At 38.5% G+C, this 19,399-nt stretch overlaps 1 protein-coding gene across 1 annotated transcript; it reads right to left on the reverse strand.

The window, feature by feature from the left end:
* Nucleotides 1–4,303: 4,303 nt before the first annotated feature.
* On the reverse strand, nucleotides 4,304–18,956 carry DBF4 (DBF4-CDC7 kinase regulatory subunit; the record flags this gene model as incomplete). Its single annotated transcript, XM_079538684.1, has 12 exons — nucleotides 4,304–5,366; nucleotides 6,129–6,253; nucleotides 7,417–7,531; nucleotides 9,933–10,064; nucleotides 11,470–11,512; nucleotides 11,749–11,779; nucleotides 12,176–12,252; nucleotides 12,400–12,469; nucleotides 13,070–13,120; nucleotides 13,943–14,137; nucleotides 16,281–16,459; nucleotides 18,911–18,956. The coding sequence occupies 12 exons, from the start codon at nucleotides 18,954–18,956 to the stop codon at nucleotides 4,304–4,306; spliced, it is 2,127 nt and encodes a 708-aa protein (XP_079394810.1).
* Nucleotides 18,957–19,399: the final 443 nt, after the last annotated feature.

The raw sequence follows: 19,399 nt of genomic DNA on the forward strand, positions 1-19,399 counted from the left end.
TGGTGCCACCGATCAGATGAGGCTGCCAGGGCCCCATCCAATGCAGCCTTGAACACCTCCCAGGGACGGGGCACCCACAGCTTCTCTGGGTAAAAACCATTGTTTATTGATCTTTTTACAGTAACCCCCTGGGAATCGGGAAATCAGGTAGAGAACACTGCTGAATACCTCTTCTTTTCACACTAGGATCTCCCTGGGCTTGCAAAGCTTGCACGTCCACCTTCACACTGCAAGCTCATGCTGGATTGCCTACACTTGTCCTCTCAGCACAGAAGCGGCCATCTGCAAATGAAAGCCAACTTTCCAGCTGTCACTGCCTTGTCAGTTAACATTCCTATTAGCATTACATTCTATTACAGTGAAAACTCAGGTCAACGTTTTAAAACGAGCAGTAATAGCTCTACCCTATGTTGCAATGTCTTCCCCACTTGCCAAACATAAGGAGCACGTTCGATGAGACTTTAAACCACAGCTGAAGAAAAATGAGGCTTGAAAAATGTGCACCAATATTTCAAAGGATCACGGGGGAAAAAAAACCAAGAAAGTGATTTATGAGTAGAAATTCAGCTTCTGGTTTGCCATAGATAATCCAAAGACTGTCTGTGAGCCATAATTAATTCTATGCCATAGAATAATTAAATTAAACATCTAAGTGTTATTACCGCAGCAAATAAGAATGATACATGACTAAACAGCCCTGCTGACACCAAGTTTGTAATTTATTTGGTCTGTTTTTGAAAATTACCTCCCAGTAGTAATGCTTAAGCTTTGCTGTAAATGACTGCAGTAAGAATTAATGACTTTGCAATCATGACTTAAACTGCCTAAAGTTTTGAGGAAACTACAGTAACTTCCAAAGTAAGTACTCCATCAGTTCCATTCATACCATCAGTTCCATACATTCCAAAGTGTACTCTATCAGCAATTTAAGATACAAAAAACCCTACAGAAATTGCTTTGTATTTTTAGAATTCTGATAAAATCTAAATTTCTGGCTTTGAGGAATTTACACAAAGGAGCATTATCCAACAGCACATAAGTAGACACGATGGAAAAACAACATGGACTCCAACTAGAGAACATTACAGCTGCATAATGCTATGAAAAGTTTAACATTCCTCCTCCCACAGACAACTTTTGTCTTCTGAAATTAAGAGACTGCAACTGAAATCTAGGGCATGCTTTAACCAGCCACTCCCAGTGAGGACACTGGGAGGTCCAAAGGCAGTGGCAGATATGACAGTCAGGATTGCTCAGAATGGTGAGCAGACAGGAGCACAACAAAGTGACACTCAGGTGATGTAAGGAAAGTAAGCTGGTGCTTTCCATTTTCCCAGCAGCATGGTTTGCAACTTAAAGTCTAGAAAATGAAGACCAGTTTACCAGACACTTGGCTGTCACTTTGTTCCAAGCACTCTGCAGTTTCGTGGAGCAAGAGATGTTACTGTTCTTCTACAGGTAGCAGCAGGATCTTCAAGGAGTAACAAGATGGAATGCGGACCTGCAAAAGAATGGCCTTCAGGTAGGGCCTTCTTCTGCAAATTCTGCTGCACTGTAGCCACAAGTTTCATCAGCACAGCCAAAGAACAGCAAGAACATGGGGGAGATGACTTTGTCATGCATGGTCAAGAGCAGCAAGATGCTTCATCAACTGTTAGGGCAGGCAGAAAGCCCCACACCTGGTTTAAGATGTTAAAATAGTACTGAAGAAAAATGTGTGGTCATTTTGAACAGAAAGAACAACAAATTTAATACCAAGAAAATGAGGAAGAAACAGAATCATTACAGCATGTTTCTGAGCATCTTTTAAGGACATGGCCTTCTAAGGGCTTTCCTGGGAGTATGAAACTCAAAAATTACTGCAGAATGCTACATAGGTGTATGGTTTTAGTCGTTAATCCCTACATCATTAACTATATGCACATGCATATACAAGCACACACAGATGCAATCCAGGTCCTTGGGAACTGTCCTCTCAGCCACACAATTTACCAGAAGAGAAACATTTCTGTTCCAAATATATGCATACCAGGGAGAAAAGTCATAGGCAGTGGGCATCCACTGCAGACACCAAACCAGACCTAGTGTACACATAACCAAAGTAAAACAACGTACCTCTCACAGTGCCTTATTTCTAGAAGTGTCATCACTTGTATTTCTTTTCATGTTAATTTTTAGCTAAGTTTGCCATCTGCAGCTACTGTTTCTATTTTAAGTCTTCAATTAAAGATTTTTCTCTCTCCTACAGTAATGAAGTGAAAAAGTAGATATGAACAGATCAGTTACAACATGCCCTTATGCTGAAACCAGTACATTGTATGCATGGCCTTTTAGTAACTCTGCAAGTGTACACACCTTCTATTTTAGCACATCAAAGATTACCCTAACAACCTCTGCTAAAATAGTGCAATGAAGACAAAACAGTGAAGGTCACTGGGCCACAAGGCCACCACTTAAGCAAGAGCACTTTTCTAATGTAAAAATTCAGGGGCTTTACATCAGTCAGACTTTAAAATGAAGCAGCAACTATTCCACCTGAATGATAAAGCTTTCACTTTTTCGTAACAGTAAAGATGTGTACTTCGCAAGAATTTTTTATTCCTGTACTCTGTACGTAGGTGTACACTGCAGACAGCATGGGAATATTGCATTGAGTTTCTGTAATCATCACAAAAAAAAGAGAAGCAATTAGAATACTGACAGTTGTTTTCACATGGAATATAAAAGCTACAATAGCAGCCTATCAGATTCACTGACAAGCACAACAGATAATCCAAAAATGAAATCATTAGAAATTTGTTTAGCTATTAAGAAGGAATTCAAACCATTGTTATATGTGCAATTACTACAAATATTTACTTCCAGATAAAGTGCATTTCTAATGCTAAACCTATACTCTAGCAACTTAACTGTACTTGTGGCAGTTTGACACTCCTCAGAATCCCTGCCACACATCCTGTAAATACGTGTTTTTCTACAGACTCGGAAGTCAGAGACAAATAAACATTCTAATACCTAGCTGCCCCTTTTCAGTTCTTTCAAATGGTATTAATACTTTTTAAATTTGGGAGGAGAATACTTGGAAAGACAAACACATGGGAAATTACACGCAATTGCACTCCTCCCTATACACCAAGAATCTTTACCTACCCCTCATTGCAAACATCACATACCAAAGGGCAAACTACTGTAAACAACCATAGAACACAGTTCAATCATAAGAACACTAACAGAGTGACAGTGTTAAATGGGTAGGAGATGAATTATTTGTTTACACTTACATGCAAAAAATGAGTAATTTCTGCTAGTTTAGCTCTTAGCTTGTAACACCATGAGGTACCTACATTTATTAACGAAGTTTCACAATTACCCCTACTTTAATTCAATACTCACGCCTTGCACTGATTTACAAACATGGAACTGCTGATAGAGATCAGGTTTGGTAAAGATTCAGAGTATTAAGAAAGCCCTTCCAGCTCCCACTCATGTCCTCCATTCTGCCTCCAACCAGGCTAGTCAGATAGGCTGCCTACTCAGAAAGCAAAATCAAACCAAGGGTCCAAGCTGTTCAGCAACCTATTGGCTTGTTTTGAGGTTGTTACTGCTGCCTCTTTTTTTTTTTTTTTTTTTTTTAAAAAAAGTCATACATCTACTGCTTCTCATTGGCTGAAATACACACTACATCTACTTTTAATCTAAAAATAAATTACGGCAGAGCAGCTGAAGAACTCAGTGCATGCTTTCCTGATGTTATTTCTTTGTGACTGCATAAACTCCCTACCTAAAACAGCAGAAGAGATTTTTGTAAAGCAAGTGACTTTCCCCCCTCCCTTTTTTTTTTTTTTTTCCTGCATTCCCTTGAAAAGTAGTAACAGAAGGAATATGAGAAACAAACCAACCTCCACAAATCATGAGAGGCCCATAAGTAACGGACTGTCTTATTTACAGTGAACCATCCAATAATTTATAATGTGGTTATTTAGAATGTACTGTGTTCAGTGTGCCCAGTCAATGATTTTAGAAAATACACCATCCAAAAGCAGCTACATAATGCTCACTGATTTTGGCTAGCATTAATATAACCCAAAATCCTGTGGTCACCTTTACTAGCTGTAATAAAGCAGCAGCTTTTAAGAAAAAGAAAACTCTTAGCAAGTTTTATTCACATATACACATATAGAAGTTTTTGCATTAAAAAAACCTTGAAAATTAATTAATCTGTACATAACAAAAGAATATTTCCATGAATAAAATCTTAAATCTGCAAATTTATTTGAAAAACACTGTATTAAATAAAGCAGCATTAAAATCCAATAAATGGGGAAGAGGATGAAGAGGAAAATAACAAACTAACAACATTTGTGTCCTGCCCTTCCCATACATCTTCTGTGCCAGTCGAATCTTCATGATCAGTGTAAACTGAAAAACCTCTAAATTCAGACTTTATTTCACTTGTCTGAAACAATTCCAGTAGGGCCTGCACAGGTGAGCTGCAATCCCTTTGCTCTCTGGGGACAGACAGTCCATCTGCATACTTCACACATAACTCTATATTCTGCTTCCGGTTTTCTCTTCTATTTCTTCCTAAGCAAAGCTTTACTTTCCTGTGCAGCTTTCCAGATGGTGAGCAGCGTGCAGCGTTGGCAGCCAATTCATTAAGTTCTTTGTTTATAGCAGACTCGGATACCTCAGCCTCCAGAACTACATTGTGCTGCATCTGTTGATGATTATCACATAAATCACGATGTTTCTCGACAAATGTAGGACTGGCATCCATTTTTTTCAAACATTTTGCAGGTAGAACTACTGCAGGATTCAATTTTCGTTTAGGCTGTGCTAAGTTTTTGTCTTTTTCACTAAGATCTGTAACTTGAGCATGAGAACATAAAGTACACACACCTTCCTGAAAACGCTGTAAATTCTTTTTATTTACTTCTGGTTCAAGTACTTCTTTACTGAATGGCTCATAATCTTGACACAAGTTCTCCATATATGATTTACCATCTTTCTGAGGAAGTGGTTGTATGAAATTTGGCGCCATCACAGACTGTCCTAGCTTTGTGGCACAGAAGCAATTAGTTCTTGTGTTTCCACCATTATTTCTGAATTTACTTTTTACTTCTGGAGGTTGAGACAGATGACAGTAAAGAATTGAACACAGAGATGCAGAAATAGGGGTAGGCACCAACATGGAATTTGGTTGTATTTCTGCAGGCTGACGATCCAGTTTGAGTGCCTGCATTGTAGTATCTTTCCACGAGTAAGTTCTCAATGAAACACGTTGCTTTTTCAGTCGTTCTTTCAGCTCATCTGGTCGTGTTATCTTTCCAATAATAGGAGAAAAATATCCTGTACTACATTTTATCCTACAATTAAATTGTTCAGGATGATTAACAATCAAACCGTTGAAAGAAAGTAACATAATTCATTATGCAAACATCTAGAAAAGCAACTAAACTGACAAAGCAATTTTTTCAAAGGAAAGTAAGGGTAGAAACATTATTTCTGCTGGAACGTAGTACTTTGAGTTCAATCTTTTACTATTGATTTCTACAGCTCATGAATATAGGTAAGCAGTCCAGCATTTCAGTAAGTCTCAATCACAACGCTACTGAGAACAAAAGTTAATGAATATGATGCAATGACAAATACCTGTGAATATTCTATTGCATATAGACACAAGCTTAGCACAATTATGGTTTTTTTCCCCTCAAGATAATATTATAGATCGTAGACAAATCTGGATCTCCTTGTTAAAGATTGACCGAGGAGGTTATTACTTGTTTATCTTAGGCTACTAAGAACATCAAAAAGCTTTTAGAGCAAGACATCCAGACACTGCTGTCCTTCCATCAGCTATATTTTAGAATAGTTGACAACTTGCATTTCTGAAGGTTGCAGATACATAGAACAACTCCTGGAAAGTCTCTTTAGCCTCATATTCCTGCGATACCATATGTACCATTTCTTCCTTTTTATTTCTGGAACTACTGCAAGTTCCAGTGATGATTATCAGACTCAAAAACATGAACTTGTTCCATACTAGGTTCAGAATTTCATAACTGAAGTATCTTCATATTTAATGTCTTAACTCACAGATGTTTGAAAATTAAGGACACACAACTTACCTCTTCATGTTTTTTTCATCATCCTTGTATTCAACAAACTCATAAACAAACTTGGAGATTATATCATCAACAACTTGATACTGTGTGCTTTGTGCAAATTTCTGGTGCTGTTCACTTTCAAGATGCTGGAATTAAAAAGGTAATCATGAAATAAAAGTAATGCTACAAATATGAATATACAAACCAATATGGAGCAGTAAGTACATATTGACAATTTATTGTTGCTAGAATAGAATAGTTCCATTTTGAAGGGACTTGCAAAGATCATTGAGTCCAACTGTCAGACTATACCAAGGCTAACCCAAAGTTAAAGAATATCATTAAGAGCATTATCCAAACGCCACTTAATCACAGATAGACACAAGGCATCAACTACCTCCCTGAGAAGCCTGTTCAAGTGCCCAATTGCACTTTTGGTTAAAAAAATAAATGTTTTTTTTTTTCCCCCCAATATCAACTCTGAACACTGCCCGTGACACCTTTGAGCCACTGCTACACATTCTATCACTAGATACCAGGAAGAGAGGTGCTCGCCTTTTCTCTACCTCTCATCTCCAGGAAGCTGAAGGCAGTAATAAGGTCATTCCTCAACTTCCTTTTCTCCAAGCTTCACAAACTTAGCATCCTCCTCATTGCATCTAGCTCTTTTAACCAGCTTTGTTGCCCCTCTTTGGGTCTTAATAGCCTTTTTAAACTGTGGGGAACCGCACAAAGTTTTCCAGGTGAAGCCGCATTAGTATTAGATATGTGAGAATAATCACTTCTTTTGGCATCTGGCTATGCTGTGTTTAACGCATCCCAAAGTGCAGTTTACTCTCCCTGCTGCTGGGGCACACAGCTGGTGCACAGAGCCAACTGCCAACCAGCACCTCACCTGCCACCAGCTGCAGTCCCAGTCACTACAATTCTTTGAGCCTGCTCTTCACCCACTGTAATGCATACTTGTTTGTCTCATAATTGGATAAAACATTCAAAAATATTATGAATAGCATAAGCAGCCTTGCTAATATCCAGAAAAACTACATTAAACATATTCCCTTTGTCCACTAAATAGGTGATCTTACAGCCAGTGTCTCTGAGACAAGAGCCATTAATGCTTTCAGCCACCATACCTAGAAGCAAAGAATTGAAACAAAGAAAAAAAATTGCTGCTATTTAGAAAATACACTCAGACATTTTAAATTAAAAAAAAAAAAAAAAAAAAAAGAATTAAAACAGCAAATAGAAATCATTGCCAATTCTGTTTTAAGACTGCTTGAAAACAATATATTTCATGTTTCACACATACAGTTTGTAGATCTTCATATTTCTTCCCACAGCATTCACAATATCCTCTCCTTTTTTTGTCCTTCTGATGAAGCTGAACAGGAGTTCTGCAGTCCTTGTCACTGTTTATATCTTTTCTGTTAGCAGAAACAAAATAAAATTAATGACTGCAACATACGAGGTGAGTTCTATACACGCCTCCTACAAAATGTTCATTTTCATTCACATCATTTAAGAGAACATCTTCATTTCTTCTCAGACTACTTAAACCACCCTAGTAAACGCTTAGGAAAAATAGAATAGAAATTAATGCACTCAAAAATCAATAAATAAATGACTGCAACAAAACAGGCATACCCAATGGAATTATACATGAGAACAAAACATTCAGATTCGTAAGATTTCCTACTATCATTGACTCAGATTAAGCAATGCTGAACTTATAAAACAAATCTCATTTGTCAAATCAAAGGATTTGTTGAAATTTCTTTGCATAGCTGATAAAGTCAAAACTAGAGGAAAAAAAAGTCTTCTAGCATTTCATCTTCTGTCAATATTTTTGATGCAGAAAAAATATGGTATAATAAATGACCTTTCGTTCTTTGATAAAAGGTAAAGAATTGTCCTATTTATTGGTTACATGCAGCTCTTGAACACATTGATCAAGTATGATTCCTCTTCTTTTTCAAGGTACAAGAACTGTACCTTGAAATACAAGGAAATGAACCGTAAGTTATTCCAGAAGATTAAACCACAAAGAGGTTTTCAATATCTGTTCCATGACCTTCATAGTCCTCATCTGGACAGAGCTACTGCTTGTTGCCATTCACTACTAAGCTACCCTACAGTAAAGCAAAATCATCAGTTCCGACTTTCATTTTACTTCCAAGAGAATAGTGCCACCTCCCTGCCTAGACAAAGAGACATACTGTCAGACTCCACCAAGAATCTGCATAGATGTTTTATATAAAGACCAATCAAGCATTTGTTCAGATTCCAGAGTCCACTTTTACTACTGCAGTAGCCTTTTCAACTCTTCCCTTAAAAATGTAAAATCACTAAGAGCCACTAAGGTTTGCAAGCCACAAGATAAAAGAGACAGAATTTATTATCTGAAGTGTGAATGACTGCAATGCTTCTGCATGTAAAGCAAGTGAAATTGACATCATCTTCAACATCCTACTCTTTCAGATAAAGATAAAACAAGCAGGCATTCTCACCTTTTCCTTCTTAAAAAAAAAAAAAAATGACAGTCACCACCTTCACCTGCTGGCTATGAAATAAATAAACACTAAACATCCACCTAAACATCTCTGGCATGTGCCAGATTGAAAGATTAATGAGAAATATTACCTTGAACCCAATTCCTGAAGTTTAAAACTAAGGCCTCATATTTCTTAATCTATACACAAGAAAAGACTATTGTAATCTTCATTTTAGAAAGTGGTTTAAAGAGAACAGGCTATCCTAAGGCCCCTTTGAAGAGACAGCATCAGAAATACCCTCCTTATTGCAAAGGTTACTGCACTACTATGTTGCTATGTTCATTTATCATTGTAACATCACCTGAAAAGCTCCAGAAGTCTAATAATAGCTTAGACTGGACAAAATACAGACAACACAGAACCTATTCATAGAGAAAACAAGTGTCAAACCTAAATAAGTTTTAGATCCAAAGGACAGAACAGCAGCAAAAGTTACCAGACACAGAAAGTTTCAAGTAAATCAAAGCTGCCTCTCATCTAAATATTTTAGTCTCTGCTATGAATCAGTTCTCGAAGTCAAACATTTATAGTCTCCACACATGCTAGAAAAAAGAAGTTAAGGACACCAAATTCCCCCAGTAAAACAAAAATCAACATTTGAAAGTTGTTTCAAATCATAAAGTTGATTTATCAAATGTTCTAACATCAACTGGAGCACTCAGAGCCTGAATGTCAACCCATATCACATAAACACTTGCTGAAAGATAAACTAACTGCAGTAAGTATCCATTTTTCATCTCTGAAGCAATGAAGCAACATTTGCAAGGTCTAATTTCTATAAATTTAATTGTGCATATAAGGCAGATGTGCTCCTCAGCAATGGTGATTTTGAACTATAACTGAGTATCACTTGTAACAATTAACTGCCTTCTTTTCAGCTTTTTACTGACAAACATCACAGGAAGCCTTAAGAAATTTACTGCCTATAAAATACTTACTGGATGGAATCCAAGACGTGGACAAAGAAGAAACCAGTGGTAGAAAGGAAAAAAATATCTTATGCTGACCCACAATGATAGGAGAGCGCTGCATTTTTGGATGTATGCATCCGTGTGTCCAAAAAAAGGACTAAAGATAGGATAAAGAGGGTACAGAAAGACAGACAGCAGCAGTTACAGCGTAGCAAATGCAACAGTCAAGATGCGGAAATTAGTATTAAGTATCACAGAAATAAAAAGCAAAAGAATTCCTTTTAGAAAATAATTACTTTACAATTATTTTAGAGGATCTCTCTCTCCTCTGTATATACTTCAACAATGAGTAATCAACAAACCTTTGCTTAGACTGAGTTTGTTTTGGACCAGAAGGGTGCTTCTTATCAACCTCAAATGGACTACAAGGTTTCGGAACACAGTAGTTAAGAGCTGGAAAACTCAGTAACTGCAGATAAAACGGTCGGTAGGAGCTGCATTAAGATAAAACAGGTGCATTAGAAGCATCAGAACAACCACACAGTTTACATTACAAACTATAAATAGGTTAAAAGGTCTTTGAAAACGAGCTTCTCTTCCACATGTAATGTACAGAAAAAATGCTAAGCAGATAAATAACCTAGGGAAAGTAATTCCTTCCTTCCTCAATACCACCTCAAAATAAAGAGTCTGCCTTGAGTTTCCAGAGCTGTCAAGCACACTCCATAGCGACGTCGGCTGTAGTGCAGGAGGTTGAGCAGATCTGCACAACCAATACAATTAACAATTTGGATGCAAGTAGATCCGTGCTCCTGAGAAATAGCAGTTCCTACCTCAAATTTTTTTTTTTTTCATTTTATCAATTTTCCCTTTTTGAAAGGCTTCCAATTTATCATTGAAAATATGTTAAAACTGAACATTAAGTTTTCATGGAAGTAGTTTTCCTGCACAGAAACATACATAGAAAGATAACAGAACTAGCAAGCACACCAGCACTTGCATGTATTAAAAGTGTTTGAAAAAGGTTATGACAAAATTCACATAATCATTTAGCTGCAGTGTTCAGAGTCCAATATAAAATTCACACGTTCACATATTTTGTGCTTGAAAATGCATTTGTCCTACACTGCCCACTACTCTCATATCTATCACACCTACTCTTACCAGCTCACTAGTAAGACTAGATTCAAAATTCCCACTCATGTTGTTTTAATTCATTTTTCTCCCAACTTCTGACAACCTCTTTCCTCATTGAGGAGTTACACAACCAGATCCTATCAGTTACAAGCTCAGAAAAATACAAAAATTGTCAAGTCTGGAATTATCAGATCTTATGCTACAACAGTAGTGAAATTAGATTAACAGCTGTGTTACTTTTTTGTTTTTGTTTGTTTTTTTAAGTAATAAATCACTGAACTGTAAATTCAGCCTGATTTCAAGGAATGTTTTATGATATAATGACTTTTCTTACTGTCTCCCAAGACGAACGTTAAAGAGTTAGGACTACTAATATTTAATATAGAAAGCTTTATTAGCCTTTTGGGCTACATGAACTGAATCTAAGAAAAAACAGGCAAGATGTCAAAGTTTAAAGTTTCAAAGCTTCCTCCTTTTAATTCATCCAGCTCAAAGAGCAAAATAAACCAAATCTCTCCTGATCCCCCTCTCGTGACCTACAAATTGCTACACATTAACTTTTCATCACTACTGCCCATCCCAAACACTCCCTACCATCCTAATTCCTCTTTCACTTCATCCAAAGACTAAACACTGATACCTATGCAGACCACACAGAGATGGAACCGTCTGGCTTTAAAGTCAGCAAGCCCATCAGGACGTACAACATGTTTCTGAATTTCTCAGTTTGAGAACTACATTGAAAGCACACAGAACACTCACCGACTTCTATCTTCCACCTTCACAAATGGGTTTTTCAGCCTACCTGCTCACAGGAGGAAAAAAAGGAAATTAAAAGAGAAATACTCTGCTTCATTTAGCAAGTTTTCAAGTTCTTGGACAGACAGGCATTATTTTACAACTCTTTATGTACATGCTTTATAAACTCCTGAGTTTCAGGAAACTTTCCTAGGCTTACAAGTTAGAAGACAGTTTTATACTTATCTATTTATAAGCACTCAGAAAGTTCAGCAAAACCTCTACACATATTGAAATACTTACTTTTTGACTTTTGAGTGGTAACTTGTTTTCCCTGTTGGAAAATAAAGGAGGAAAAGTATAATATTCACAGGAATTTTATTTCACATTTTATCTTAAGACTTGATTTTAAGTCATGAGAGTCTCCCTATGACAATCATAACTTGTGATACACAGTTGTGATAAATTATGCAGAAATCAAGCTCACCAGGAAATAAATACAGTCCTGTTTCCTAAAGCAGCTTTTATGTATAGATTGCAAAAACGAATGATGTCACTGAGGTTACGGTCTTAAAATTAATTCATAAAACATACTAGTCAGTGAAAAACAGAACAGAAGTAAGATTTGATTAAAATAAAATCTGTATGCACCACAGTAGGCCATATTTAATATGCCTACCTTTTTTCATTTAATCAAATTAACTTTCACAAAAGGCAAAAACCCACTTACCACATCTTTAAAAGAACTGCCTGTGCTTTTGATTAGGTAGAGATCTTTCTTCTTTTGTTCAATATAATGCTTAACATCTGGCAAAGAGAAAGTTATATTTATATTTCAGCTGAATTTATCTTTGCTTGTTTTAAGTTATCATTTTTAATATTTTGAACTCCAAAAAGTTTAAAGAAATCAGTGTTATTAGTTCAAGTTCCGCTTCACCAAACAAAGATATTTACCATCAATATGAAGTACTTTCACTCCCCAGCTCAAAGCATTGGACAGCATGCTACCAGAGGGGATTAATTCCTGTTTAAAAAAAAAAAAAAGAAAAAAAAAAAAGAAAGCAAAACAAATTCTCATTTTGAGCTGCAGATCAAATAAAATGTAATAAATATAAATATACTACATCTTATAATAAGAACTATCTTACAAAAGCTGAGATCCAACTGTAGACTGTTTATGTACTTCCTGCCGAAATATTACAGCTATCCTCAATTGACTTCTCCATCTCCACATCACAACACTTGGCTATCAAAGGATTGCAGTTAACGTCTCACAAAGCCAAAAGCAATTCTCTACTGTCATATGTTATAGTATCTACTACTTGAAGACAATGAATTTGTACATTCACTTCAACTTCACAAGCACTTTTCAAATGCCAGCTACAATTACAATCTTGATAAAATATAATACTGATTATGAGACCATAAGACTTTCAGTTCTTCAGGAAGTATCCAGAAAACACAATCTGACACGTGCTTTGCTTAGAACAATCCCTAATTTCTGCCTGAACGCCCCATGAGACACCTCTGTCTCAGACCACCATCATTCTCACTAGTGCTTGTTTTCCAGAACTTCAGGATCAAAATTCCTCAAAAGTACAAACGTATGGATTACCCAGCTTACCTGCTCTCTGATTGCTTTTTCAGCTAAGGATTTTCCTCTGCTCAAACGTACCTATATTAAAACAGAAAAACATTCACAGCAAGTTAGATTTCGTTTCAGAAAGTAGAAGGTAAGGCAAATTATTGTTACTATCAAAAGTCTTCAATAGTCTCCTTTTGTTTATTTTATAGTTATTTTTCATGAATTTGCATTTTCCACACAAGGTGGTTTTGGGGTTCATACATTCTGAGGGGAAAAAAGAAAATTAGTTTTCAACCAAAGCAGGTTCATTGAATGGCTGAAGCAATGTCAAGTGCTGGATCAAGAAAGATGGTGTGAATGAGCAGCCTGTGGGATACACCAAAAGATGAGGTTTCATCCATTGAACATGTGCTAAATTTAGCTACCAGCCATGAATGTAACTACAGCCTCAGCCATAATTATCTCTGCCTTTTCTACCATCAGGAGCTCCTTTTGTACTATATTCTGTACATTTGTAATGAACACGCCTTCACCTATCCAGGTTATTGTCAAGAAGAGGTGACCTCAGCCACCCAGTGCAATGAAGACCAACACATGAACCGCCCCACACCTAAGTTTCTAAAGTATCAAGTCAGGATAGTGAGGGTACTAAACTTGCCAATGGAACAGACTACAGGTAAATCTGCAGAAACTCAGAAACAAACTGCTGAAATTAATACAATCATCTAAGAATTAAAAAAAAACAAAAACCTGATACGCAATGTTCAACTGTAATTATTTCATTGAACTAACAAAGTCTACTTCTGGGGGTATTTGCATTAACAACATGAGGAAACAAGACAGGAGAAAAATTCTGATAGTGCACCTCCCAGGTTGTAGTTGTTTTGCAGTATTATTATTAGAGAAACTTACTGCATCTGCTGCCTTAAATGAACTTCCATCCTGTCGATCTTTTCGGTTGCTGGGATGAGATGCACCGTTCCCTCCATTACATACAGATTCTGGGCTAGGAACTGGAGAAATCTGACTGAGAGTTGGTGCAAATTTTGCCTCCTTTTTACTGGACACCAGATAGCTGATATCTTTGCTAAGAAAACTCTCCACTCGCTAAATAAAAAGAAATAAAGCAAACTGTTACTTCAGGACAATAGATTAGTAATTCCCTTCTTGCTTTGTGTGCACTGAAGAGACAAAACTTCTAAACAAATCTACTTTTACACTCAGAAAACAGAATCGTCAGGAAGATATTAAAAAAAAATATATATATATACATATATATATGTGTGTGTATATATATATATACACACATATATATGTGTGTGTGTGTGTGTGTATATATATATATATATACATATATATATATAAAATGATGACAACTGAACTGCAGTAAGATCTTACCAGTCAAAAGCTTTACAGTTTCACTTCTGATTTTCTAACCTAAAATGAAGTTGTTTTTTTTTTTGATTGGTTTTGATTATTACCATTTCTTGAAGTATTGAGCTGTAATACTTTCCAAACAGAACTCAGTGCACTGAGAAATTACAGAATAATTCAAAGGAAACCACATTTTATGTAATTTAACAGAAGTTATGAAGTGTTCAGCTAAACTGAGCTCACAGATGCATAAGCAAACATAATTTACAGTTTGCAAGGATAAACAATGAATTTCAGAACCCACAGAAAAATGAAACTATTGTGAAACAATGGTTACCCCATTTCACACCTACAGAGCTCATAACGCCTCTCAGAAGCATAGAAGCTTGAACAGAGTAATACATTTTGTTTTAGTGAGTATGAAAATGCTGTATTTCCCCCATCAGAATTTATGATTTCAATGCAAACAATCTTCATTAGCATACTCTGTGCAGAAAGCATTTACTGAAATGCCTTACTGAGGTCAAACAATAAGGCTGAAAGTGTAAAAACCTGACTATGAAAGTAGTACACAACTTTAACCACCAAAATTTTCTTGCTGGCTTTGAGCATCTCCAGAGGAAACTCCAGCACCTCTACAGGCAGCCTGATCCAGCGCTAGAGCTGATCGTCTCAGCTGACTGCTGACATTACAGGGCATTTCAATTTCCTGCTGCTGCTCCTCACCACACCCAAGCCTTATCAGCCATTCCTGTAATAATGCCACCAGAATGGGCTGAGGTATTGCTCTTAAAAACGTGGCTTTCACAGCTGTTTGCTCATTGTAGAAGGATGAGTACTTCAAAACATTAAGTTTAAAATCCAGAATGTAAGTGGAATTAGCTACGCAAAGCTTTTTGTTTAAAGAGCTCCAGGGTACCTTTTAAAGAAGAAATGCCTTTAAAGATAAAAAAGAAAAGAAAAAGAAAACCATCAGGAAGTCAATGCGGGGTTGTTGGGTTTTGTTTATTTGTTTTTGACACCTCATCTCATGCCACTTTGGTCCTGTATCCTAACTCTGCTCCTCTATTTAGCTCACATTTCAACCAAGATATTGAGGAGTTGATGTTCCGCTGCAATCTCTCAAAACTTTTTGTTCCTCTCTACATCCTTTCGGGCCCACCAACTGCACAAAAGCTCTTTCTTCAGTTCTTTGTCCACAACCTGCCCTGAATGCCAAGAGGGTGCATATCTCCTCCCTCTGCTAGGTGATAATATTCCAGCTCAGCCTTTATAAGCCTCAGCCCGTACTTAAGGAAAAGAAAAAAAAAAAAAAAGAAAAAAGAAGTCAAACCACTCTCCCATTATACTTCTAGCCTCTAAACATAAGTAGCCTTATAAGTAGCCTTAAGTAGCCTCTAAACATAAGATGTATTAGAAAATTTGGGAAATTATCATATATATGATTTGATTAAATGCATACAAACTATCAAATCATTCAAGTAAAAGATAATCTTAACAAATAACCCACACCAAGCTAAAAGAATATGTGACTTTCCATAAACATATGCAGAACACTTCCTCTAACCTCTTTCGGGTTCATCATTCTTATGGCACTTAGATAAAAATCCAAGTAAATGAAACACCAGCTGAAAACAAACCTGTATGATAAAAACTTCTGCTACAGATAGCAAAACAACTTCCACTAAAAACAAACAAAAACCGCACCAAAACTTCTTGATAAGCTGATTATCTATACTAAACATTAAAGTAACATTAAAAAATAAAACTCCTTCACATCTAAAATAAATGTAACATTAAAACACAGTAGCACAGTACACAGAACAGCCATTCCAGATGCAGATTTTCTTTCAGTTTCATTTGAACGTTAACTTACCCCTCCCAGTTCTTTAAGATCCTTCCCTATTTTTTCAGAGATCACATTTGATGGAATATCGAGGTAAAACACTTTTCCAGTGAGTGGTTTATATTTCAGTTTCTCTGGTTTTCCTACTTCTTTTTTCACGCTCTTCAGAGAAGATTTTATCTTTTCTGTTTTTGCTTGCATTTCATCTGCTGCCAAAAAAGAATTAGACTGTATGAAATGTGGGTTCTCTTTTTAAAATGAAAGAAGGCAAACTTCCATGTAATATAAGACATTTAATAAAGACCTACACGTTAAACATGTCAAAAACAAGACATAAATAACAAAGAGCCCTTAAAAGTTTAGGTGTTTTTGTTTGTTTTTTTTTTTTGGTGTATGTGTGTTTTTAAATCATGCCCTAAGATGGATTTTTTTATTTCAGTTGCCCTACAACACCGTCAGTTTTCTCCTCCACTTTGTTAACCATTTTCCATCTCCACAGCACAGTACATACACTACTGGTACAGTCCCCAGTTATCACAAAAGCACTATTTTAAAGGAAAAAGACTGGCCTCTCACTTTTTCATCTAAGAAAAAAGGGGATTCATACAGAAGCAACAGAACAAAAACAAGGCAAAAGCCCATGAAACAGAAAAAATAGGAGAGGAAGATCGTACTATTCATCTCATTTTTCAGCACCCACCTGAGACTCAGGAAGTCTGCTTAAAGTTCCAGAATCACTGTAGTTACAACCACTCTTTCTGTCCTAGTGAATTTTTCTCTTAAACTAAGAGACAATATACAGCAATTGAATCATAGAATGAATCACAGAATGGCTTGAGTTGGAAGGGACCTTTAAGATCATCCAGTTCCAACCCCCTGCTACAGGCAGGAACCCCTCCCTCTACACCAGGTTGCTCACAGCCCCATCCAGCCTGGCCTTGAATGCCTTCGGGGAAGTGGCATCCGCAGCCTTGCTGAGCAATCCGTGCCAGTGTCTCACCACCCTCACAGTAAAGAATTTCTTCTTGATATCTAGTCTAAATCTACCCTCGTCATGTTTAAAGCCATTTTCCCTTGTCCTGTCGCTACCCGCCCTTACAAAGAATCACTCTGCAGCTTTCCGGTAGGCCCCCTTCAGGTACTGGAATTAAAAACCTGATGATCAACTCAGTGCCATCCACTCAACTCTGTCAGAATAGACATTTAAATAAGGAAATTTAAAGAATTAAAATAGATCAGTCTGGGTAGAGTTAAGTCTCATTTCAGAAGAGAAACACTGTATGTACACTGAGTATCAACGAAAAAAAAAAAAAAAGTAAAAACAAAAAAATCTACCAGAAATTGCTAAAAAAAAAAAAAAACAGAAAATTAATTGGGCAATTTTATTATACCACTATATAAATTCATGAATCCCCACACTTAAATAACATGTGCAGCTTTAAGAGGAAAAAATGTGCATGAGGAGTAGAGTGTGTACTCTACAACCAAGAAAGAGAAAAAAGCGTAAAAAAAGATGATCAAAAGCATGTGGAATTATCTCACAGATAGGTGGGCAAAATAAATGATTTAGGAGAAATATGATAAATAAAATTAAAAAGAGCAGAGATAATGGCTGAATAGTTTATTCCAGTATAAGAACTATGGAGCATAAACCCCAAACCAGCAGTTAGGTAGAAAATAAAAAGAAAGTGATACTGTATGTACCAGAGGACACAATCAATAGAGGCATGGAACTCTGAAGAGGAGGAACACTTCGTGGAATCCTAAGCGCACTCGAGTGTGAGCAACCATTCCTACTTGCATCCATTCCAGGAGTCCTTTTACAACCTATGATGGAGGCTCAATCATCCAAGCCTAGCATATTGGTGATTTTAAACCGCTTGTCTCCTCAGTGACTGCGGGTCATCTCCTGGTTATTCTCCTTTGGAGAAGCTCAGAAAGGGCAGAGGGCTGCCTCAGGAACTGAGCAGGCATCTTCTAGAGTCAAAACAGTCCCTCTGCCACCCATTCTCTCCTTCGCTGAAACTGCCTTAACAGGGGGGAGCAAAGCCACCACTGCCGCTGTATTCTCCCAGCAGTGGTTATGAACACATAGAAGCAAAGCAGGAAGAGCAGTTAATTCGGTAGAACCTGAGAAAGCAGGAGAAGCAGACAAATAGGAAACGTGGAGGCTTTAGACAACATAACTCGTTTGGAAGCTAAAGAGAAAAGGATGAAGTCTTGAGCCACAAATGAACAGACGGGCAAGAGAAATTCTGAAGGGATCAAACACCGCGTTACACCCGGCACAAAGGGCACCTCAAAAATTACTGCGGCCACCACTGAAAAACGCGCACCGAACTCGCTAGGCTAACTCAAGGCCCGCAGTTAGCAACAGTTCGTCAGCAGCACCGCGCCAGCAGCGCTCCCCGCTCAGCCGCCCGCCCCTCGCAGCCGCGGAAGGCGGCATGGGGCTGGCCGTGGAGGGGCTGCGCGGGGCAGGGCCTGACGGCAGCCGGCTCGCGTCCCTCTTCAATTCGGCTTTTAACGATCGATTCCCGACGGCGGGCGAAGCGAAAGGGCAAAATCGCCGGGAGGGAGTGCCGGCGCGTTACCCTGCCGTAATAACGAAGCCGACCGCAGGCCCACCCGCCGGCAGCAGCCCCGGCCCCGCCACTTACGGGGACGCGCTCCTTTGTCGGTGACCTCCGCGGCGCCGGGTTTCATCTTCCCGCGGCCTCACATCCTCCTCTCCTCCCGCCGGGAGACACGCGGACGCGGCACCGCCGTTACGCTTCCCTCAGCCGCCGGCCCCCGCCGCCCCCTCCCTTCGTCTCCCGGCAGGACGGGGCCGAGCCTTGGCGCTCCGCGGCCCACGGGCTCCCGCCCCGGCCCGCGCGCTACCAACGGTCCGCCGCGCGCGAGCCCCGCCCCGGCGGGAGGCAGGGCGGGAAGGCGCCGCCAGGCGGGGTGAGGGGAGCGCGGCGTGGCGGGAGGGGAAAAGAGGCCGCGCGAGGGCGGGAAGCTTGCGTAGGGGTACCGCCTCACCTCAGTGCCGTCCTCACACGGGAAGACGCGCTGCGGCTCTCCGCGCGGTGCTGAGGGCGTGGCGGCGGCAGGGGGAGCGCCTCAGCCCCGCAGGGTCCTAAATGTGTGGAGGGAGACGTCAG

The sequence above is a fragment of the Tetrao urogallus genome (genome assembly GCF_951394365.1).
Source record: "Tetrao urogallus genome assembly, chromosome: 7".
NCBI lineage: Eukaryota > Metazoa > Chordata > Aves > Galliformes > Phasianidae > Tetrao > Tetrao urogallus.